Genomic DNA, 25,725 nt, shown 5'->3' on the forward strand with positions numbered 1-25,725 from the left:
AAATGTTAGATTAAAAGGATATTAAAAATATTTAAGAATAAGTTTCCAAAAGATTTCTTCATCTAATTGCTCCATTCCTTATGGATAAAAAGTTTCTACATTTCCTCCCTGCCTCAGTTTCCTAACTTCTCTGGTGCTGGCTTTCTTTTGCTTAGATTGGAGTCTTTGAAAGGCTCATTCTTTTATTTTCCCCTACCTCACATCGCATCAACTTTGAATTGTTGACACAATCCCTTTGTCCTCCTCCTAGGAGTTCCCTGGTATGGGAATAAGCTCCCATCTTTCCCCTGCAGAGCCTTTCCTTGACTTCCTGAGATTCCACAAGGCTTCCGCTTCCTTTTGCTGCGTTTTCCTAATCTTTCCACCTCCACCCACCTGAGACCAAGATTTACAAGAATCTGCATTAATAATTGACAAAAATTATTCTGTCTTGGAGTTTTTGACCTTTACAACAAACTTGTTCTGTTTTTCACAGATAGCAGTCATTAAAGTTTAATGATCCTTGATTCCCATTCCCCACCCAAAGGCCAGTTGGCTAACACATGTCACCAACCTCTTAGCAATGAAGAAAGCACTTGTGATACAACCTGAGCATGGATAGACAGATACTCTGAACTGTTACACTTGATTTACTGAATATTTAAAGCCTCATTAAACAGCATTAGGAAGTTCTGGTCTGGCACCCTAAGGAAGATTTGGGTTTGGAAGATTCCCTTACATACAGCTACCTTGATTATAAAGCAGACATCTGAAAACATGGCTGTATATTGACAGTAAAGGTGATGAGTCTAGTACTATGGCAATTAAAATGTAGAGAACAAACCACAAATTTTAAGGCGCATGGTTTTACCTAGTCACTCTATTATATCCAGTATAATTTTCCCTACCATAACCATTTTTGGTTTTCCTTTTTGTATCAAAGCCCTGCAAGTGTACAGTACTTAAATCTGAAAATGTTTTTTAAAAAGGGTGTAAAGAAATAAAAGAAAAAAAAAAGCTGCTTGGCAGGAGTTAGCTAGGTTATTTCCTGGGTATAATAATCTGGAATAAGATTAACATGCTGTGTTGAGTGCAGTGTTGGTGCAGTAGCTTCTCGCTTTTATCATGTTATCATGAGTGCAGTATTGTATTCCCAGGGTGAAATCTGAAACATTGAGCTGCAAACAAAATCTCTAGATACAATAACTGTCTTTCAGAATATACCTTTCAGATTTAAGAATGTGATTTGGGAGCAGTTTACAAGCGTTTTACTTATAATAAAGAATTTTATCCTCAAGTGTTTGCTTTCCCTTGGACAAAACAAAATTGTTTTGAAGTTCTAATATCCTAAATGTCCACATTAACTCCTTGAATATAGGGAAGAGACAAATTTAACTTGATTATTTAACTTATTAAGTGTTAAGTGTTAAACATAATAAGTACTGAAAGTCATGATTATAGTTAGTAATGTAAGGAAGCCAGACACTTTGCAGGGTTTTTTCATTCTTAGGTCATTTTTTCTTTGTTTTACCAATAAACATAACTTTCAGGATGTGCTGAACATTAAGATAAATGTGGTTACATAAATTTTACTTATAAATGTAGCTCACAAAGAAATAACTGTGGTATTTTCCTCTCTACCTTTCACAAGTACATAACTTAATCGAAATTTGCTCTAAAATACTTTTGTGCAAAAGTTAGATTAAATTCCCCATTAAGCCTGAGTTCTGAGAGTATAATTTTTAAAAAAGTTTATAAATATATGTATATTTTGAACTAGAATTTCTATATAATGTATTAGGTCTCTTTAATACCTTCTAATCATAGCATTTAAGATAATACTGAGCAGCTGTAAATCACTACTTAAGAAAAAATAAATACTGAAAGAATTCTAGATCAATTAGAAGTGGTCTAAAAGCACATGGTTTGTGTTAATACTTTTTTTTAAAGGTGTGTACATAAATATTCCTCTGTTTGCAGAGACAATGGATCCTTTTGTAGGTGAGGCTTGGTCAAAATCGGGGGGAACAAGTATCAACTTTGCAAGGAAAGTGATTTGCATACTATTACCCCTTAGTCTTTGCTTTCTGTCAAATTTTAAGCTTGCTGTGACCTACTTTAGAGTCTTATGATGAGATTAAGAATTTCAGTGAATTCTATGTTGCAGGCTACAGTAGTTTTAGCACTTGTGTTTACATTACCACTTTTGTTTTACTGGGAATGATACACAGTTTATCGTAAGCTTTTGATAAAGTCCTTGATTAATTTTCCTGTACTGATTCTTGGTTTTATTTGTTGGGTTTTTTTTATTTGTGGGTTGTTGTTAGTTGGGGTTTTTGGTTTGTTTGGTTTGGTTTTTTATTATGTAAGAGAACATTGTCTTGTTTTCATGGTTTTAAGTTGCTAAGTTATATCAGGGAAAATATTGCAACCCCAGGGTCACACTGGCTGTTCCAGCAGTCAGCTTTATGTTATGAATTCCAGGGCAAACCCAACTGGAAACATTTGTCCTGTGCCAAAATTTTGTAAGTCATTGCCAGAGTATTCTTTTTGTCACCACAGTTATGCCAAAGTCTGGTAGCGCCTTTGCTTTTCCCATCTTAGTTATGCTGGAGACATGAGAAAAGCAAAACGCACATACATGAACCATAGCTACTCTGACATTTGGGTATTCGTGGCTGTATGGCAGAATGTTGTGTCTTGCAGAGATACAAAAGTGACTCTGAGAGACTTCTCTTGGATACCAAAATTAATTAAGAATAGATACTTTTGCATAGTCAGTAGGCATGAGTTAATTAGTTTACTGAGAAATGGGTATAGTATAGTATATATGGGTATAGTGTAGTATATTTTATGGTTGGACCCGATCCTAAGGGTCCTTTCCAACCTAAGTGATTCTATGATTAAAGTACTGGCTATTTTGCCACTTTTGTTGCTACTTCGACATACAAGAAAATCAGCATATGCAATTCTACATAGGTCCTGTGTTGCAGTTTATGAATAATCCATAGTTTTGGAAAGCATAAATTATCAGTTCCTGTGCATTACTAATTTTGTATAGTTGAAAAAAATGGAATTAAGTATGAAGTTCTAAATTGCAAAAGATATACTTCCAAAGATGGAAAGAAGTTTTTTTGATAAGGGAGGAGTCAAAACTGGAAACTGTCTTTCACACTCAGTACTACCCTAAATTCAGGAGGCATGAGATAAAATACATGTATCTGAATTGCCTCAGTTTTTGCTCTGCTATACTTTAGTTAGCTTTTGTGTTGCTAAAGCCAGAGACGTTTCATTTTTTCAATAATTTTGGAATAAATTAAATATACTTTAAGTATTATTAAAGGGAAGAAAACCTACCTTAAAACAGAAAAGCCAGAACTCCATTGTCCTGTCACCTAATTCCACTTCCCAGTCTTCGCCGTACAAGTTTAAAATAGGGCTAACATTGATGAAACCAGGTCAACCCTGAATATTTTATGTAAATCCCTAGTCCTGATGGAGTATGTTCATAGCTGAAAAGCCTACCTGGGCAAAGCAAGTTGCAAGGTTGAATCATTAAGATGATATTTAGTGTTGATTTGGCATGTACTTGCCCTACATTACAATAATTATGTTAATCAGTTCAGTACTTGTAATGGAGACCAATCTTCACGCTTACCGTCAGGCCCTCTCTGTGTCCTGGGTACTACTGTGCTGCTTTTGCAAAGGCACAAATTAAAGATCTCTTCAATTTAACTTTTAATTCTAATTCATCCATCGCTGTTTGATCACTCCTTTTTCTCATTGTTGTTTGCAATGTGCCAATGTTAGTGGTTGTTTTAGTCCTTAAAAAGAAAAAAGGAGGGGAAGGAATTGAAACAGTAAAATAGAAATGATAGGGTAGGCGAAAATAAACACATCTAATTTCATAATCAGTATACCAACTTTTTTTCAGAAAAGGTGAAGTGTTGGTAGGGGTATTTCCAAATAAAATTCCTAGTTTGTGTCTTCTCGTGTCTAATCTAGCTGAAATATAAAGGCTGCAAATTCCAGAAGATGTACTTGAGCAAGAATATTCTGTTTCGGCTCGCTTGACAATTTCCAATTCTTTTGGAGACCAAAAGCATAAAATGGTCTAATTTACGTACATTTTAGAAAAGAAGTATGAAAAGTTATAACACTTCACTGATTTTTTTTGCTCAAATATAATTTCCCTTCTGTGACACTTCAGTGGTTTACATGCAAGCCTTCAAGGATTAGGTAGGATTATGTTGGTCACATAATGGTATCTCTTTCTGGCACAACAAGTAACCAAACCACCAATGAGTGTAATTATCATATCCATTAAAATTGCTGCTGGTTGAAACTAATGAATTTCAGTATGAGCCCAGCAGTGATTGTTGGCTGACCTTTCAGATAATCCTAGTGAAGTGGTAAAGGGATTCCTCTTAATTGGGATGGTAATTTTAGAGTTAATAAACTGCATATTTTTTTATAAGTGAGTTGAATATACTATATTTAAATTGTTTAAGAAAGCTAGAAGCAATGTTGCAAGCCTTGGTGTGCCTCTTGCTTTCCTCTTCCTCCACAAGTTCAACTGTGTATTGGATTGCAAATACTTTCCTATTCCATAAAATGTCATTTTTCTTTGATTTGGTGTCTTCGATTTGCTGTTAGGAAGAATAAACCCATTACAGGCTGGCTGTGCTACTGGTTATTTACACACCTGTAATCGTTTTAATTAGTGAGTGTGATTATGGTATGAATCAAAACCTGCTGCTGAATCAAATCCAAAACAGTGTTTATTCATGTGTGGTGCTCCCAGTGATTCTATATCTGAGTTGGTATCCCAGCTACTTAAATTCAGAGGTCTCAGGCAAATGATTTTTTGAGACGGGAAGGGAATAATGCAGAAGTACTAAATCATACAGTTGTTTTAAAGCCAGATATGTCTAAGGAAAGTTACTGTTGTTTTTAAAGTATGTTTGTGCTTAACCATCTTCAGGTTCAGCATTTGGCTTGGCTCTCCGCAGCTGATTTTTTTTTCAGTGGTTTTGAAAATGTTTTGTTTAAAAAGAAATCTCCATATAGTAGACATGCCACATGATGTTTGTCTTATCAGTCCTAAGGGCTTGTTTTGCTCAGTTTTAAAAACATCCTTGCAGTCTACTGATAGTCTAATTTATTAATTTTCAACACCTGTATATTGCTACTTAAGCTGAAGTTGATATCAGAAACTGCTTGGTGGAGTACAGGAACTGCACAATGTCAAGCTGGATCCAGCCACAGATGTCTCTTACCTGTCCATTAATCCTCTATTGGGAAAGAGTGTAAGAAATAAGGAAAGTATAGATTTAACCATAGTTTTTAGAGACTTCTAAAGGCAAAGGGTGCATTAGGACTGTTGTACTTAAGTCCTCCTACATCTGTAACCCCTTTTTTAAAACTTCTCTTTTTTGTCCTTCACAGAGTTCTGTGACAGTGATGTTCCATAACTTGATTGTACCTTTATGAAAATATTATTTGGTTCACTTCAAACCTGCTGCCAGACTGTTCATTCCTTGAAGTTCTTATATTTTGAAGAGAAGGGGATAAGTCCATGTTCATTTTCCCCTATTGTTTGTGATTTGCATACCTCTAATATATTGTCAGTTAGATCTCTTTTCCAAGCTCAGTTCTTTACTGCAGTGGAAGATGATGGATGCCCCTGATGACCCTTGTTGCATTTCTCTAACTAGAACCTGTTCTGGTTGTTCTTCCGTTTATTCCAAAAATCTGGAAGAGAATTTTGTGCAAGTGGGGACTTCACCATGGATTTTGGTAGTGGCAGAACTTCTAAGTACTGCAGCAATTGGTTTTATATGTGGTTTGGGGCTTTGAACATGCTATGCATTGGTTTTCGTGTGCTACTTGCCACAAGCTGACTGATTAAGCGGAGTTTTGCTTATAATTTAACTAGGTTTTTTGTTTGCTTGTTTATTGTCATGGTGGCAGGTACAGCCATTATCTGAAGCACTGACCTTTGAGGTACAGTGTACGATAGAGTAGAGGTGGTCCTCTTGACTTATCTGCTTGGTGTGTCTTGCTCATGCTTCTGTGGGCAGTGTTACTGCCAGACTCTGAATGAAACTTTTTTCTTAAGCTAGATTGGTGGGAACCATGGTTTCTTCGCTTGTTTTTTTTTGCCTAGTGGATTCCTGAGCACTGTCATTGCTGCTGGGCAATACTGCTTTCTTCCTGCAGTACTGAATGTGTATGACTTGGTCTTTGAAAGAAGAAAACGGGGTACTTAACTGTGGCAAATGATTTTTATCAACATTTATTTAAGGAATAAATTGCTTTCTGAGTTGCTAGTGTTCATAGCAGAGAGGAAAACCTCATATAAGGAATTCCCAGGGTAATTTGCAACAATCTGTCTTTACTTGCTCTGTGGACAGTGCAATTTCATGCATTAACTGCAGGACACTGACGACACTTTATGGTACAGTCACACATGTAATTATTGTTTTGGTTTTTATAATTGACAATAGTAAGGCCTGGGTGATTTATTCCTGTCAATTAGTTTCTGAATTAATATGTCCTTTCTAAGGGTGTTCAAACAAAGCAAAAAGCCCAATAAATTGGGAACCAATTCCTGAAGGCAGATATTAAAAATAAATTTTTTTAATGGCTGTGCAATGGAAAAAATCCATTCACACTCCACTACCTGACCAAATAATTTGTTTAACCAAATACATAACAACCCCAAAGGTGTGATCACCATAGTTTATCACTTAGTAAATGTTCATTTGCATAAAATTTACATACTTGTAGAATCTCTTTTTGCAAGGGGTCTTCTGCTCGAGTTTCATATCCTTGTTTCAGCAGGGCTTTTCAAGTATGGGAGGAAAATACAACTTTGTCATCTCCTTACCTCAGATGCTGGATAAATCCCATGAGGCCTTTGTTATTCTATCTGGATTCCCAGGAGGTTATTAATTGTAGGGGAAAATAAAACAGTATTGAAGAAAATGAATGATTTTAAATTAGCGTAACAATTGTATCAGCTCTGTGTGATGTGACATGATGGCCCTCTTGATGAATTGTGGCACTGTGGCCAAGTCTGGTCCTGGAGTTGCTGTTTGTTTGCGGTCCCTCCCTGGGAGTTGTCCCTTCCAGGGCAGCAGCTTCCTGGGAGGAGGCTCTGCTCTTCTTCACTACTGGTTTTGCCTTGACTTTCATATCCCTTCATTCCCTGCCTCGTCCATGCCCCTTTCCAGTGAAGTTTGGCAGCTTCTTTTCCTTTAAGTCTGTCAGTTTTGTACCTCGGTTCAGTGCAAAACAAGTACATAATGTGGCTTAATAGCGTGGACATTGGCCAAGTGGATAGATTGCAAATCAGCTTGCTTTGAGTTAGCTTATTTCAGCTTTGTTCCTAACCTGCTGGCAGACACCGGGCTGACTCAAGACTTTTTACCTGTCTCTGCTCATGTTTCTTATTTACGAAATAGAGTTTTTACTACTTGTGGGTTTTTTAAGAGTTTCAGGAAAGAGTCCTGTAGGCTCTTTCATCTAGAGAAGGCTGGGAAAACTCCTTAATACTAAAAGAAAAGAAGTACCTGTGTCTGGTTTGCCTGGGACTGCCCAGCTGCTTGACAAGTTGACCTTGACTAGTTTCATTCAGAGAGCATTTCATGGTGCAGCATGAGAACGTGTCTCCCAGTACCAGTTCCTTAGAAATACATCCCTGTTTACCATGCTTTCCTTGACCTGTGGTATCCCAAACGTATTCCTAGGCTTCTGTGCCAAATCTAGAGGAAGGGGTAAGGAGAGGACTGTGACAACGGCAGTTATTTTTAGTGACTCTCCCAAGATGTTAAGAACCAAAAGAATCATCTCGTCTCTTGAAGTACTCTTACATAAAAAGATAAACGTTCAGATGTGGCAATGAATTATAATATAAACATTTAGAGAGGACTGTTTGCTCATACACTTCCTTTCCCCATCACATCAAACAGAACAATTGCTCCCTTGTCAGCAATCTTCATAATCCTGATTGGTTGCATATACTTTTCAGATACATTTTTCTCATGCTGTTGTGTGCTTTTATAAACAGCTGCCAACTGAACCTAAACTCTCTTCACCCTTGCTTTTGGAGGAACAGGCACTGTTCTTAAGCAAGCATGAACAGCATGTGAAGGTTCTGATTTTTTGAGGATCATATAGTTGCACTTATGAAAGTGTGCTTTAACACCACAGGGATACTATTAAAAGTATACATCCAGGTGGTTTGGTTTGGGTTTGGGTTGGGGGTTTTGGTTTTTTTTTTTTTTTTTTCAGAGCTTGGATTAGGAAAAAGGTGTATGTACTTGTTACGTTTCCGTTTGGTCATACATTTTAAGATATTTGTGGGATTATGTTAAATATGCCTGAAGTTTTAGCTTTATGGAGATTATGGATTAATGATGAAACTCTGAAGGGCTAAATACACTGAATTCTGCTGGCTCAACTATTGAAATCAGGCTGAGAAGTGCAGTGGTTATTTCCAACCATTAAACCTAATAAACCAGTTTAGAGCCAGAGTGGGATGTTTAAGCTTGCATTCAGTGGTCTCTGAGGATTTTCATTGGAGAAAGTTTTGCTTTACTAGTCCTGATAGCTGTATTCCAGTGTATTTGAAACACCCCTCAATTACACTAGATCAAGAAAGTTCTGCCTCATTTAAGATAAAAAACATGTGCCAGGGTACTTGTAAGTGATTTGTAATCATTGCCTTCCTTGCACTTAATTCCACACCTTGCCAAACCATGCTGTCTTTCAAGAGGTTTTCTGATACTGAGTTTGTATCTACAGAGAATTGGCTGACCTGTAGGACAGGCTACAGAAGCTCATAATTATTTATTTTTACTGTTAGCTAAATTGCACAATTTGCTTATTGCATAAATTGGTGGGGTTTTTTGTTTCATTACTGAAGAAATGACTACTCGTGATTAAAACCATATTCCAATAATTTTTGATGTTCAGCAAAAAATTGACATTTAATAAATATGCATTTTAAGTGGCAATGTGGTTAAGGCTCATAGCTTACGAAAGCAGAATAATTTCTTAAGTTATAAAATGCTAGAGAGAACATTGCAGGTACGTTAAAGTCAAAATAAACAGAACTCTTAGTGGTAAAATGAAAATACGTAAAATAAATTCATAAAGAAATGGTTGAATGTCAGAGAAATACAGCTTATCAGGAGACTAAAACTCATCTGAAATATAATGATACCAGACAAGCTGAAAAGTAATGGCATTGAAAATTTTTTTTTGTATGTGTTTTTCTGTGTGTGTGAGTTCCACTGGTTTTCCAGTGGTGTTTTTTTTATTGTGTTCCACTGATGGCTGGTCAAGTGAAGAGTTAAACCCTGCTCTTCCAAAGGAAATAGAAGAAAACTGGACAGTGTTTCATCTATAAGGTCATTTGGTGGACCTGTCTGTTAGAAAAATTTTATTGTGGAAGATGGGTGCTCTGTCTCTTTTGTATTGGTGAAGAAAACTTATGCTCTGCTTTTCTTGGCTTCCTTGAATGCTATTTGTTACTTGAACGGGAGTAAACAGTGACATATTAAGGGGAAACCAGTCTCATTTGCCAAACTCTTTGATACCAAACACATGGAGTTTCTCAGCTACTGTACTGTTGTTTAACTGTGTTCCCCTTGGGTGGCTCTGATGGTTGGTGAAGAGTAGTGCTGCAGCTTGCACTGTAGTCTTGTTTTTTTAGTAGTTCACATGACTATAGCTCTTCTGAGCTTGGGTTTGCATGGTGCTACTTGCAGTTTGTTAAAGGCTGTGAAATTATGCCCCCCGAGTTTGGAGCAGCGTATTGTGTTGTAATACTTTTGGGGAGGAAAGAGAATGGGCAAATGTGTGGTCATTAGACTTTGGACCATAACCAGTGTTCTCGCATTAAGTCAGCATGAAATTGTAAGGATGTGCTCATCTATTCAAGGCCTACTTTAAAATAATCGTCTTCGTATTATTCTGAAAAAAGTTAACTGTTTTCTGGGAGATATCTCCTGTGTCTATAATTATGTGCGACATTTAATTTTCCTATTCAATTTCTGCTGGCTTTGTAGGGATTTGACAGGTAGCCAGCAAACTGGCTGGCATATACAAAAGCATCACTGTGGATCCAGATTTGAAATAATGTAGAATTTTGTGTCTCTCAAATTTTTACTTTTTGGAGGTTTTGGTGACCACCATCTCGTGCTTTAATGAGGCCCAGAATGCACTCAAGTTGTCATGAGATCTGGTATCTGCAATCACAGGGCTTTGTTGGCTTTGATGGACCTTAGATGATTCACTTGTGCTATGAATACGTTAACCTCCCTTGTTTATCGTACCCGACACAGGAAGTTACAAAATACCCTGGTGGTTTATTTGATTTTAATCAGAAACTTTGGTTCCCCAAAGGCTGTGAATGAAACATGAAGACTTTTTCAAGTTAAAATTAAATAGCAATAACTCTTTTCCTTGATCATGCTATTAAAAATTAAGGGAACTACTGAACAAAGTTTGAAAATGCTTAGACCTTTGGAAATACTTAGTCTGAATAAAAGTCATAGTGAATAACATAGTTATTTTTAACTAAGAAAGGTTGTTCTCATAGATAATGTCATCTTAACATAATCTACTTTTTTCCACTTACTCCTTTCTACAAGCTGGATTTTTAAGCTGTTGCTGTTTTCACGTAATGAAGGAAAACGACTCTTAATCCATGCTTGCTGTTCAAGATAGCAGTCTTAGTGCATCGATACTGCATCTGTAGCTCTACATTAGAGAATTGAGACCAACTTGTCAAACTGCATGTAGACTAGTTCCTTTGTTATAATTGATTGAATGCATTAAATCTATACTTGATTGTACTGAGTCCACCTCGCCTTCTACTGTGATGTCTCTGAAAGGTTTTACATTGACTTTCCTTCTCTGTAGAGAAGGAGACTCCTAAGCAAATTCATAGGGAGGAGTGGTATCATCTATTCATAGGCTCTGAGGTGTACTAGATTTTCTACTCTTGTAAAGACTTGTTTTATTTTCTTTTACTTTTAAATTCCTGGATCCCAAACTAATGCAAATCAAGAAGTTGCACTTAGCGGGGACAAGATGTAGACATAACAAGATGCAGCAGGAGTTCAAGAAATATAAAGGGCATAACTAGTTCTTTGGTAGAAGAAGAAAAACCATTAATGAAATCTCATACCTGTGAGGACAGGGGCCCTGGTGGTGTACATGCTGGCTTATTCCGGTTTTGGTGTTCTAGATTGCCAGCTGTTCTCAACAGCAAATAGGTGCCATCACTTGTTACTTTTAGTGCTCATTTCGAAGATGTAGTGCCTAATAGCTAGGGTACCCAAAGGAAAGAGTTAGCAAAAATGTTTGCAGGTATTGGGGGAACCTATCAAGCTGTTATCAAAGAGATAATTAGGTTCCTGCCTGTAGCTGAGATGCAGGATGAGGAGAGCTTGACAAACGTTCAGACCGTCATACTAAACTGATTATCTATGTTAGAATTGTCCTATGGTTTTTGGCAGCCTTGTAATCGGGGATCTGAAATGGATTACCTTGCTGAATTCAGGCGTTGAGACCAGCACAGGAGGGAATATGGTCTGCTGCAGCTCTGTGTCCTTTGTCTATTTCAGACTTGTCATTTGTCTTATCTCTATAGGTAGCTGGTGCTATTAATAGGAATTCCAGATGGTTTTGTTTTGTTTTTCAGACAAGTGAAGAACAGTTGTATATAAGCATTCTACTTTATATAGTATTTTCAAAGCTTGGACATTTGATACAAACTTTTTTGATGATTTTTGATGTGCGTTGAGGTATTTCCATGCATAGCTGTTCAATAAATGTTAAGAAAATTCCACGCAAGCACTCATCTCTTAAGAACAATTGACTGCTGCACGTGAGCAGCACTTGAGATGTTCAAAAGCCACACGTGGCTCAGGAGTCAGTGACTGTCATCATCTGAGAGATGCATTTGATCCTTTTAATTGTGCTGTACATATACAGGCGAGAGAAGTCACTTTTTTTTATTTCAGTATAAATTTGAAAGTGTTTATCCTCAATAATCTGCAGGAGATTTAAGGATCACTTCTGTTATTGAAACTAACATTCATATATATTGTGTTTATTGAAAGGAGATTAGATTGATCCCCTCCCTGTCCCCCTGCTTTTCTGTCACTGTCTTCATTAGCTTGTTTTTGGTTTGCAGCAAGCCTCCTAGGGTATCTGTAGGCAGCACAATGCATTACCGAACAGATGCCTGAATTAACTCGTGTATTAGAAGCATGAGCATGTAGCTATGCTATCATGCCACTCCATCCAGATCAATTCATGTGTTGGCAAACCTCAGTGCACGTGATGGCCTTTTACAGTAAGCTTTGGCCATTCTGCATTAGCAAAGTTGTATGCCTCTGTGTGTTTATGCTTCTAAAAATTCTGCCTAGTTAGAAATCTAAAAAGGTTCTTCAGCTTCTTCTGAGGAGAAAAAGCTTCATTCTGGAAAAGGTACAGCTAAGGTACAGAGAGGGTGACAAGAGATTGCTTGTTCAAACTTTCCCACAAGAACAAGGGGACATGAAATGAAATTTTAAGTGGCACTGTAAAATAAGAGGAAGACTTTTTTTCATGAAGCATATTTAAACTGGAAAGCTCACTGAGTTTGTGGACACTGATATTATGATGCATGCAAAGTCTGGTTAGGCAAATTCACAGAAGAAAAATCCCTCAATGGTTGTTGAACACAAAAATAACCACGTCTTGCTCAGGAGATCCCTGTGCCACAAAATACTGAGAGCTGTACCACTGGATGCTTGCATTGCTTGCCAGTGTTCAGTAGCTTCACACGAGTTTACAAACAGTATTCTGGATAAAGTAGTTGGATTTTTTTTTTTAATGGCTGTCCTGATGATGTGCTTTCTAATGTTGCATTTTCTGCAGCTGCTTACAGTGCCAGATGTCTGGTGTATTTACTACCCATAAGTACATATCAAAGGATAGTTTTTTACATTTCCGCAATAAAGACCACTGAATCAGAGCCTTCCTCAAAGGTAATATATACACATCATTACTCATCAGCTAAAATACTGCATAAAAACAAGCTCAATCTTCCATCATACAGGAAATATGCAACAGTAAATGATTGTTTTAACTAATATAAAAACTTTATAATGTTAGAAGCTCCCTGATTTCATTTATTACAGCTTTTTTGTTACTTTTTCAACTGTTGAATAGAAGAGAAACCTCTTGAAATGGTTATACCTGAAAGTCTCAATCTGGTGAAAGAATGGCACTTTAAGTCCAGAATAAAAACTTCAAAAATTGCTTTTGCTACTGAGGGGACCTGATTTCAATTATAGCAGATAATATCCGGAATCAATAATAGCTTCTGGTCATCTGTTAGGAGGAAGGGAATAACAATGTCTGCCTCATTAGTTCTTATGTGCAGATCTCCAGTTATTTCAGGCATAAAAATTTTAAGAATATAAGCCCAAGCAAAACTTTGAAGTGGGCCACCCACCCTTCTTACCAGCTAATCAGTTCCTTTTCTATCGGAGCACCTTGCTCCCCATCAAAACCAGTGCCACTGACACAGTATTCCCACCCTCCAAACCTGTTGTTATTTTCCAGAGTGTTTTTACCATGTTTCTGTGTGGTTCATATGCTGCCTCTGATAGTTGGGGCATCATGACTTACGGCATTGAACTGGAGTTTCTTTTTTACTCCAGCATTTAGTATGCACGGTATGGCCAAGTAATTATTAAAGTAATTTACATTTTTCTACCCTACATCCTTTACCCCCTCCTCTTCCTTCAGTTGAAGGATTGTTTTCTATTATGTGAAACCTGAGTCTGCTATTGTGGTATAAATGCCCATTTTTGAGGTATTAGTATTTGTTGTACATGTTCTTCTACTGCTGTTGATTCTTTTATATGTGGTAGTGTGTGTCCTGCTACTCAGCCAGGAACTGCATTCAGTATACTGCATGTCTCCTTTCGTAGGGTTGAGCTTAATTTTAAGTTGTGATGAGGGGCATCTTGAGCACCATGTCACATTGCACCCTTTGTGGGGAGACATTTTCATCTTAAAGGCAAAATGTCAAGCCAGGCATGAAACCCAGCACGCTCTTGATGAGTCTCAAGTGCATCTTTATAATGGTAACTCATATGTAAGATTTGAATGCACTAGTTGCAAGTAGAAGAAGAATCTTGTTTATTTTTTAGAACAGTAATGCTATCTGTGTTCTAGATAGGCAGGTGAGTTCCTGTACCAAAAAAAACTTAGTTTAGGCTTTAATTAAGACCTTGGACTTGGATTGATCTTCTTATATGCAAGGTGCTTGCATATGTAAAACTGTCCAACAGTAAGCACAGGCAGGCAGTGATTTGTATGAGAGCAGAAAGACAGAAGTTTCTTTTGAGAAACTGAACATGAGAGATCCATCAGATTGTTCCTTTTTCTTTCCTTCTTTTGTGAATTTCTTGTAACTTTGTGAATGTCTTGTAAGGTCTTATGTCACATTTTTAATTGAACTGATTCTGTTCCATTGAAAGGTAGAAGAATATTAAGAAAATATTGGCACATTTGATTAATTTTAGCAGTTAATCACAGAGAGGTAACTTAACTGGTTAGCTCATAAATGTTCTTGTCTTTCTGATTATCATTCCATAGTTCTCATGGAAATGGGTTGTTTCATAACTTGGGATTCACTGCACCTGCAATACCCTAAAAATTTTAAGCTTGGCTTTAAACCCAAAGCTGCTTTAATATTGCGTGTCACTGTAGTTCTTGATTTCACCTTCTGTATGGATTAGGTTTTTGTATCCTGTGTTGTTGTCTTGCTTTCTTATCCTCTGAGTACCCTTTGGCAGCAAGGAAATATTTAATAATGCCAGCCGGCTGCTGTATTTCAACTCAGTTTCTAAAACACTTCTGAGAATATATCCGCCTACAAACTTTTATTGTGGAGTTACACATTTCTCCAGTGGCTGAGAGGTGATTGAAGAGGGCATCAATCACTATGCCTGTGCTTGAAACACAAACAGAACATTTATATGACCTTCAGGTACTACAGTGACAAAAACATGTCTCTAGATGCAAGTGCTTTTGATACTTAGCTTCCTGAGGACATGTAGGTGGACAGTGCATCTGCAAAGACTGCAGATATTGGTCTGAGCTATATTCAGAGTGGATTTCTCTTCGGTTCATCCTCCTTTTCTAAGGTGTCTGCTATCTAGTTGTAATGAAAGTGAGAGAAGGTAATAACCACACCAGCTACTGTTGTTACAAGAATGAAAACAGTGCGTTTGATGCACATGGCTTGGTGAATGCTGTATATATAAAAAGTCCGGTTCTATGAGTATGATAAATGTGTACTGCTCTCAAGTTAGGCTGAGAACACCTTAAGCCATGGTCACTGCAGAGTGATTAATTATATACTTACTACTACTAGGAGAAAGGATTAAGGAGCATCTGCAAAGTGTTGCAGAACAATGTGGTCATTGGAGGAAAGGGCAAGAGATTCAGTACATCAAACTTATATCATGGCTTGGTTAAGAACCCTGTGTCCTAGCTGAACTGCTGAATCCTGGGATCTTCTCTGGTGGGATTGTAACTACCTCCTTCCATGACTTCATCATTATCCTCCCTGTAGTCTACTTATGTATATACCCCACAGATAAACTAAAAAGACAGGAATAGCCACTTTCTGTTTCCGTCCCAATTCTGTAACATGACTTGATTAGTAGAAAGTTAGCCGAGTTAACATTTGTGTGGTAAATTTATCTGTGGATTCCTGTGCTTTGCATTAAATTCTGTGCTGCTCTGCAGTGCACTTTGTTTTGAGTGGCATTGCTAATGACCACGGGCTGCCTGTTTTGAGCCTGACCTCACTGCAAGACCTCTGTAAGTATCCAGCCAGAGTTTTGCGAGTTGATCAGGTGAATGTGCTGGATCAGTGGTATAGGTGATGCCCTCGTTTCTTTCTTTTTGTGGTACGCTGCGGGCTGTCCTTCTAGAAGATATTTCAAGGTATAATTTTTTCTTCCATACATGCTCTAAAATGAGTTCTAGCTATTTTCTACACTATGTCAGATTTCCATCTTTTTTGTCCTAAAAGTTTTTTCTGAAAGTTCTCTTAATGGGGGGGGGGGGGGGAGATCTTTAACAGATCTAGTAACTAAGTAATAAAAACTGAATGTCACAGCAAAGTCCTATCATAACAATGTGACAGGATATATTGGCTCTTAAGGAGAAAATTACTGTCATTCTTTTTATCTCATGGAGTTTAAAAATAAGACATCTCACAAGTATAATAACACAAGGGTTTGGTTTGGTTTTGCATGCTGCTTCTGTTAATTCCTTAATTTTATTTCAGTGGCTGTAGGTGCTATTTTGGCAGGCTTCATAATTCAGTTTTGCTTCTTGGAATCTAGAAAGGTGACCAGAATGACTCCTGTCATTCCAGTGCTACAGAAAAATTTAGATATACATTGTATTGATATTCAGGGAGTTCTGTTTTTATTTTAATCTGTCTGTAGTTAATAAGCTGTTTTAATTTTTAGATCTTTGTGTAAGAATTAATTGAAAAATTCTCATTTCTCAACTCTTAGACAAACTTTTTCAATGTACCAATGCTGTCTTGCAACTAACCCTCTTAAAAAATGGTGTACTTGATTGTGGTGGGGGAACGAAAGTAGCTCTTTTTATTTCATGATGCGTATCTCAGGGTATTTTAGTTCTGTGTAAATATCTTAAGAGTAGGACAAGCACCAAAATGAATAGAGATTGATTCAATGCATGTGCCTTGGGGGGGGGGCAGGGGGGTGGTGGAAAGCTCAATGCTACAAATACTGGTCATGTGTTATATCAAACTTAGGGACTGACCAGGCATGTAATCTCATAGGCTTTTTTCAAAGGGATAAATAAAGATCATGGGTTAAGCACAGTGATGATTTAGTGATGATTGAAGTGATGATTGAATTCAGTGAGCTTTGAAGCCTTCAGATTCTGAAGAAAGATTTGGCAAAAATGTGTTTTCTGTACATTTTTATCCATGCCGTCCTATAGTATAAACCATGTCCTCTTGGTTCACTCTTAAAATCTGGAACTTTCTGGCGAAGATCCACAAATGAATTTTCAGTTTTTGTGGCCGCTGACAGCTGATCTCTCTTGCTGCCGTTGACGAACAGCGTGACAAGCACAGGCGGTGGATGACAGGTTATATTGTGTTTGAGCATAGTCTCTGCCTGTGGCGGGAGAGTCCTCCGTCGGCAGGCAAGAGCTGCCAAACTGGATTGTTGTGACTGGAAATCTTGCAGGTCTGTTGGTGGAAGAGCAGTTACTTTATATGCATATCTGCACCCATGGGGTTTCCTTTTGGCTTTTAGATGTGAAGATTTGTTCTCGTGCCTCTGAGTTGGTGTTGGTTTTTTTTACTTTGCTGTGAGATTTGGGTTTTCCTATCTAAATGGATAGATATTTGATAGGAGCAAGACTGCTGTTAGGCCACTAAGTAATTCTGTGCATCATGCCTTGCTGATATTAGTAAAAGGCTGTTTTCCTCTTCAGCTTCCAAATTAAGCTCCAAAAGAGTATTACAATATAGGGAATCACAATCACTATTGCTTGGTCTCATGGCCTGTATTAGGCACTATTTTAGTTCAGAATTTCAAATACAGTAAGCACAGGGCTGAATAGCTGAGTTGCTGTCTAAGCATGTTAATGGATTCTTAGCATTTGTAGGAGTGAGCGTTTTGAGAAGCTTTTGAGTATTATATTTTGGTTCTGAGTGAAAAAAATAGCTGGCTATTTTTTTAGCACTAACAATATAAGACTTAAAATTTGACTGCTGTAAGTATTTGGGAACATCACTGCTCTGGTGGATGTTTTGTTTGAGACCTGTTTTATCGCCAGCAAGGGAAGCCCATTTCTGTAGCTCTTGTCCCAGCCTGAGCTCATGACCTGGGCTTCACTGGCTCCAGGGAGACTGTGTGTGCCCTTAATGTATTTCAGTGAACAGCACACTTCAGTGGTCTCCAGCCCCTAACCATTTCCTCACATTTAGGATTATATGGAGTGTTGGGTCTATAGCATCCATTAAGCAAATCTGAAATAAGGTTTTCCTTTTGTGGTGTATGGGTGGTACAGAAGGCAACAAAAATATTGGCGCTTTCAGCTTGCTAAATTCTGCGGTCTGATATGTGTTAGTGTGAGCATTTGGAATAAAACAGTTTCTGTTCTTCAGTGTAGTCATGGTCTAGCTAACAGTGTTCTCCAGTACAAGCTTTCCATTCATGTATAGTAGGTCTGTGTTTCGGGCTTTTTTCCAAGTCCTGTATTTTAAATTTTCTGCTCATAAAAGTGGCTTAACCTTTGATTCTTCTTCCAGCTTATTAAATTTCAGTAAGCCTGTTTATTCTAACACTTAACTTCCCCTGTTAATATACAATTTTTGTTAACAAGAGGAATAATAATTTATATTTAATGCTGTAAATAATTGAAACTTACTATCTTTTTCAGTAATAGCTGGTTTTCGAGGGACAGTCCCACACGGCCTATCACTGGAGATTGGAGACACTGTTCAAATATTAGAGAAATGTGATGGTGAGTTCACAGGTTGGAATTCCAGTGATTATGAAGTTTCATACTGTTGATTTGAAACCCATTACTATTCATTTATTTTCTTAAATTAACACATTTTTAAGTCAATAGTGTAACACATTCTGGCCTCTTCATTTTTTTTTTCCTCAATTCCAGTGAGCTCTAATTGCTATAATAATTAATTTGCAGTTCACACTTTTTATTTAATCTCTCTGCTTAATAAACAATCATAGACAATAACAATTAAAACAGCAAGAAGTTCTCATTGTGATTGCTCTGTTTTCTTGGTATTTCCAAGGGAAGCCTGGCTGCCTTCAAGACCCTTTCAAATGAATTGAGGGTTATAAGGTTAAATCTTAAAGTAGTGTAAACATTCTCTTCTGCCTCTGTTCTGAGGTAGAAAATACTAATATGATTTCAGCAAATGTCCGTTACTAGTGATAGAGAAATAAACCTGCATTTTTTCATAATCTGCCTCCTTAATACATTACCCAAGGCTTGTCTGTCAATATGACTTTATGATCATTTATCATTATATAGATATTTTTTGGTTTCATATCAGGAATATATACTGTTACCTTGTAAGAAATTTTCTTATAGAAGGCGTAGGATCTGTTCTTTTGAATATCAGATATACTATGAATTTTGTATAGTAATGTGGCTGATAGATTTAGAACATGAGGTCCAAAAATGATTTGTAAATGTTTACAGTGAATATGAAATAATTTCCCTTTTGTCTGGTGTGGTGTCTAGTGCAAAATAGACTTGGCTTACCTTGTTAGAAACATTTGGGGATAAGAGTTAGAGTAATTCCTGAAATTGTGTCAATTAAGTCATCTGAATATGACCTGGTTTAAACAAAATGCCTTTAATTGTACAGAAAGTCTTTTAAATGAGTGGCAGTCTGACAGCACTGTCTAACTGTCACTTCTGTCCAAAAGCAAAAAATGAAATCTGTTTTACATATGCAAATTATTTCCATATGTTAAAAAGCAAAATGTTCTTTCTTCACAGGATGGTACAGAGGATTTGCCTTAAAAAACCCCAATGTTAAGGTAAAGGTGAATTGCACTTTTGCATTCTTTGGCAAAAATCTGTATTTACTTTTTAAAAGTTTATAGTCTCCATGTAAGTATATGATATTTACTCTTAAAAGAAAACTAGAGCTTAGTGTTAAGTATATTACTGATATTGCTTTAATTAGATTTGGACATGGATTACACTTCTGAAATGCTCCTATGTATTAGGATGATACACTTTACAAATCCAAGGTTCTGGTGAATTTTCTTTTATTTCTGATTTTTAGATTGTGAACTCAGAGGAAGCTAAGTTGAAGGGAAAAGACTACTGAGAATACAAATTGTAAATACTGTTGAAAAAGTTGGTTAGACTGTGCCTATTTTTCTTTATGTTATGAGTTAATTTAGAGCAGCCAGTGGAGACAGGTAGTTTATAGGAGCAACATGCAGAGTATCAATTGAATAAAAGGTATGCATTGTCATGTAAAAGATACGGCTCATTTTATTTTTCTTTGATGTGTAGTCTTTGATTTCCATAGTAGTATAGCTGGTAGTACTGCAAACCAGACTTCACTGATTTATTTTTTCTGCATTCAGACATGAAATATTATGAAATTCATATTTCAGCATTTGTTCATGTTGAATATGTTTAAGCTTTAGCTGTCTTTCTTGTCTTTCTGTTTTCTTAATCTCTCCTGTTGACTTGCCTCTGTGACTGTAAGATTTTGTTTTTCATATGGGAAACCATTTCAAGATTTCATTTTTTTTTCTCAGCATGGTACTGGAGCTTTTATTCTTATATAATGGCATCGAAGAAAGATCTTAAATCATCTGTTGCTCCTTTAACCTGCATTGTAAGCTTCGCTCCTTTTTTTCTCTCTTCATTTCCGAGCCTCTTCAGCTGCAAAATAGAGCACATATACATTAATTTCAAAAGTTTCTAGGAGCTCATATAATAAGTCATTGGCCTTTTGTGCCTAGGCCTGCAGTCTCTGCTCACATAAATTTCCTTTGCTTTATATGGAACGTCAATGTGAACAATAAATTTAGCCACAGAGTCTAATCTGATGTTTACTACTTTGACCTCATTGATATATATTGCAATTTGATTTATAAGACATGAGCAGTTGGGATTTGTTATTGCATCTTCTGTGTCATTTGTTGCAATTCTCACCACATGCTTACTGTCAGTCTTGCTTTGTGGTCTGTCAAATGTGTTGATAGAAGTTATGAATAGGTTTTCTAAACATGGCTTGATGTGTGAAGAAATGAGATATATATTTTCTGCTTTCCTAGTGTGAATGCAAACAGTTTCCTGAATTGGATTTTTGAAAGGAGTCTCTCCAAAAGTAAAATAATAAGAGCACCTTTTAATTCCAGTTGTTATTGGTATTGCTCTGTCAAGATTCTTCCCTTGTTATTCTGCCAGCTTTGACACTCAAAGAAATTATCTGTGGCAGCTGGTCTGCAGTAAGCACGCACATGCAGCCATCCTGTTTTCTGGCACATTGTTACAAGTGCAAGGCTGTACATCTTGCTGTCCTTGGGAGATGCTCTCCTGAGCTACTTTACAGAGGAGTAGGACTATTTACAAGGGCAGTTGCCTTTACATAGTAGATGCGTTTTTTTTCGTTGAAGGTCTAACATCTGTGTTAAAAGAAAATGCGGCACCATCATCACAAAGGAAAGCTGTATGCAGCTGTGCTTATTATAAACAGAACATATATGTATTTTTCCTCACTGCATTATGTAATGAGCTGGACCGTATTATGTTCCCAGCCAGCTGCTTGAAGCTGAGTTGCTTCATTTTGCTTATTGTTCTGATTTATGAAGGTTAGTGCGCTGTAAGAGCGGTGTGACTGTTGCAGCAATGCTGTCCATTCAAAAGAACAGTGGAGAGCCCTTAAATAACTAGAAAAGGACCACTCCTGTCAGGACCCTGAGGCTCTTCGGTAGGCATCTGCCACAGCTTTCCCGTGCACTGCAGGGCATAGTAGTCACCAAATAAAACTTTATTTTTACTTTCTTTATTAACAAGGTTCAATAAAAATAAAGGGAAGTTTATCTATTTGCTTTATTTTGAAAATCCCTATCTGAAGATATTATTTGTAAGACACTGCTGGTAAGACATTACCCCACCCAGTTGGTTGGTTTCCTGTCAATGTGGGAGTAATTAATAAAAACAGCTAGGATAAGTGAGCTCTCAAGCAATCTTCTACATGTTCTACATGTGTTTATCTTCTAATTGTCTGAAGTATTGAAGGATTTAAACTCTACTGAATATGGCATTTTTGTTTCTGTTAGATCTATACTGAGTGTATATTGCATTCTTCTTTTTGTGCATGTTTTTTGGTAATTATTTGGAGGACTTATAACTCAGCATACATTTGCATATTAAATGGTACTAAATGGTACTCCAAACTCATGTAAGGAGAGGTTTGGTTTTTTTTACCTAAACTATTTTCTTTTTCAGGGCATATTTCCATCCAACTACATTCACTTGAAAAATGCATGTGTTAAGAACAAAGGGTAGGTGAAATGTTCTGGATTCAAATATTTAAACATAGTCAGTTACTTGTACCAAAGATCTTTTGCTTATAAGATAAAGTGGTGATTTTGTTATGTTTATAGTATCTTAACTTCAGCCTACTGCCACAGGACTTGAAATAGTTGTCCTTAGCTAACCTGATGCTCCTGCATGGTCATAAAATTGGACTGATGTATTCTGAAAAGACATAGAGCACAACTGGGAATATCAGTCTGTATTGTCTAGAGGAAAGAGAAGGTGATTGCATGTTTTCACTTCCTGTTGTTAAGTTTGGCTTGAAAGAGGTATTGCCTTAATTAGAAGTTACTCTGTACAAAAGCTGGCTATTAACCTGCTGTTTAAGATTAGTTGTTTTCTTTGAGGACAGCAGCTGTACCATGGCAGACAGCTGGCATTTTACAAAAAAATGGTAAAAAAATGTGTCAGTTTAATGACAAAAGTTTTCACTAAAACTGTGAATGAATAGAGATGTTGTTTCCTTTACTACTTTTCTTCAGGTGATGAAAAGCCAATATTTATTTTTAACAACAACTGATCTCTTTTCATTTTTGGAAAAGTTAATAAAAACCAGAACAAGTGCTTAAAATTAGTTCTAAAATTTTGGTTTTGAACTCAAATGTTCTGACTAAAAGAAACACTAATCTTTATTTTTTTTTTAGATGTAATACTTACCTTGACAGTCTCACTTCTAAAATTTTTTATTTGTCAGTGATCTTAGTTCAACAGAGTTTTTTCCAAAATTTTACTTAATTTGGGAGCATTCGTATTGTATCATTTAGGTTTATTAATAGAGAGCTGATACATAACAGTTTGAAACCTGTTTAGGTAAAAACATTTCTCAGCCTAATAGATGGATGCCTAAACACCAGCTGTAGGTGACCTTTATTTTGGGAGCATGAATGAATGAGTAGAAGGTCCATGATTCATGATGGGCAAAAATGATAATGAAAATGGTAATCATATTAAAAAAGTCTAATTCCCACAGGTGACAATGGCTCCATAATTACTGTTAAACTCTCTGCTGTTTGCTATGGAGTTTGCACCACACGTGGTTTGTTATGCCTTAGGATCCTTTCTCCTTTAAAAGTGGTTGTAGGTAAAACTGAAGGTTCAGTAAAATAAAATTATTCTAAACCATCACAATAAAACAAAGCTTAAAGATGGAATAATTTTTGTTAGCTGATACCATGACAGTACTTGTGGGGAGTTCAAACTTTGTTGCCTCTTTTTTCCTTGTAGTTTGTGTTTCCCGTTCAGGCCATGGGCCCTACGGCACATCACAGCCAGGAGCTGTCACATTGTTTTGTAAACTTGATAAGAGAGAAGTGATCTCATGAGAAAAGTAATCCAAGCGTGAATGCAAACCCTTGAAATGTACTGTATGTGAGAACGAAGTGGTAGTGATGATGGTGTGTAAATTGATGGTGTGGTGCAGAGTTTGGTCTTGACCAAGCTAACCCAGCTTTTTCTTGGCCAGCATCAAATAGGCAAGAACTCACTGACACTGTACTAGTTTTCTTTTGAGTTTTTTATATCCTCTTTCAGTTGAAGGAATGGCATTTTCTATCTTATTTCTATAAACAGAGATGTAAAAAAGAGTGGCAACAATCACTGGTTTGGTGTCTAAGCTAAAGTGGCAAGATCCCTTTGGAAACTGTGGGAATTACTGTGCTGTGAAAGTAGTTTTTTGACATGCTTACCTCATAGTAAAAAACTCACTTTGACTTCTCTAGGACCAAGACTTACCATGGGGATTAAATTATTTTCACCCAAGACTTTTCCATGGGCATTAAATGAAATGTACAAATAAAAAGTGTCATGGGCTGAAGGAGCACCCATGTAGGTTGATAAACATAACTGTTGGCAGGAGGAAGTCTTTATATTAGTAACTGTAATGGGATTTGTAATGCTTGTGTAATATCATGTGTTCTTCTGCGTGTTACAGACAATTTGAAATGGTTATTCCAACAGAAGATTCTGTTATTACAGAAATGACATCAACTTTAAGAGACTGGGGAACGATGTGGAAACAACTCTATGTGGCAAGTACCCTGAATGACGTTGCTTTGATTTAATGCCAACAAAAGACACACTTGTTTGGATGCTTTAGTTTAGTTTAAGCATATATTTCAGAAAAAAGCATTCAGTTTGGTTTAACTGTTCTAATTATGGACTAAATACATCTCTTTGTTCCAATCATTCATGGCTACCACTGCTAAGCTTTAGCAGCTTGTTGATTGAGTCTTGTCCAGTTTCATCGTGTAGCTGTTGGATCTAAGGATTCCTTTGTCTGCTAAACTGAAGTGTTGGAAACAAGTGTAACAAACAACATTGGTATTTTATTGAAATATAGAAATACAGTATATTATTGAAAATCTCTTAGCTACTTGATTTGAATTATACATATTTTCTCATATGTTGTTCTTTTCTCTCGCATCCACACGCTAAGAAGCACTGAGATGTGGCTGTGTTATTTCCCCAGGATCTCTTGTATATGACACAGAGATCAAGGGATGCCAGCTGTTGAGTCCCCGGTGCTAAGGGAGGCTGGGGAGTGGTTCTCAATTAGCAATAGTGAACTGATTTTGGATTTACCTACCACAAATTACAGAAGTGGATTCGGGTTTTGAATTTCTTCCTTATCTCACACTTCATAAGTTATAAGTAAAAGTCCCAGGTTTCAGAGTTCTCTTCTTTTTCTTATCTGGATATTTTGTGGTTCTTGTCTTTTTCTCCCTCTCCTTGACATCTTCAGGTCAGTTTCTCTCTCTCCTTGTTTGAATGAAATTGCATTTAGCGTGTTCTATGGTTATTAGTGCCTACCTTTCCTCCTTCTGTCATTTCTTCTTGTACTTTTGTATACATTTTCATATTTCATTCATTATCAGTCTTAGTAATTCTATTACAACTCCTTACAGAATGCCCCTCTATGAAATTCTTTCACTTTAATAGATACTTATAGTCTTAGCTTTCTGTTTAGTTATCTTAGTACATTCATCTTCTCAAATTTCACTTTAAATCATGTTTTTTAGCCTTAACTATTCCTGTTTTCTGAACCCATGTGTCCTGGTTTCAGCTGGGATAGAGTTAACTGTCTTCCTAGTAGCTGGTACAGTGCTATGTTTTGAGTTCAGTATGTGAAGAATGTTGATAACACTGGTGTTTTCAGTTGCTGCTCAGTAGTGTTTAGACTTAAGTCAAGGACTTTTCAGCTTCTCATGCCCAGCCAGGGCACAAGAAGTTGGCACAGGACACAACCAGGGCACCTGACCCGAACTGGCCAACAGTGTATTCCATACCATGGGACGTCCCATCCAGTTTAGGAACTGGGAAGTGGGGGGGGGAATCGCCGCTCGGGGACTGGCTGGGTGTCGGTCGGCGGGTGGTGAGCAATTGCCCTGTGCATCATTTGTACATTTCAATCCTTTTATTATTACTGTTGTTATTTTATTAGTGTTATCATTATCATTATTAGTTTCTTCTTTTCTGTTCTATTAAACCGTTCTTATCTCAACCCAGGAGTTTTACTTCTTTTTTTCCCAATTTTCTCCCCCATCCCACTGGACGGGGGGGGGG

At 37.0% G+C, this 25,725-nt stretch overlaps 1 protein-coding gene across 1 annotated transcript in view; it reads left to right on the plus strand.

The window, feature by feature from the left end:
• DOCK4 (dedicator of cytokinesis 4) overlaps nucleotides 1-25,725 on the plus strand; it is a 248,424-nt gene that overhangs the window by 67,014 nt on the left and 155,685 nt on the right. Inside the window, exons 3-7 of the mRNA XM_010574107.1 lie at nucleotides 17,142-17,256; nucleotides 18,502-18,585; nucleotides 19,597-19,637; nucleotides 22,075-22,130; nucleotides 24,095-24,191. Of these exons, the coding sequence (XP_010572409.1) occupies nucleotides 17,142-17,256; nucleotides 18,502-18,585; nucleotides 19,597-19,637; nucleotides 22,075-22,130; nucleotides 24,095-24,191 (393 nt within the window). The remainder of the gene's footprint in view (nucleotides 1-17,141; nucleotides 17,257-18,501; nucleotides 18,586-19,596; nucleotides 19,638-22,074; nucleotides 22,131-24,094; nucleotides 24,192-25,725) is intronic.

Source organism: Haliaeetus leucocephalus, unplaced genomic scaffold (assembly GCF_000737465.1).
Source record: "Haliaeetus leucocephalus isolate CR32 unplaced genomic scaffold, Haliaeetus_leucocephalus-4.0 Scaffold406, whole genome shotgun sequence".
NCBI classification, from domain to species: Eukaryota; Metazoa; Chordata; class Aves; order Accipitriformes; family Accipitridae; genus Haliaeetus; species Haliaeetus leucocephalus.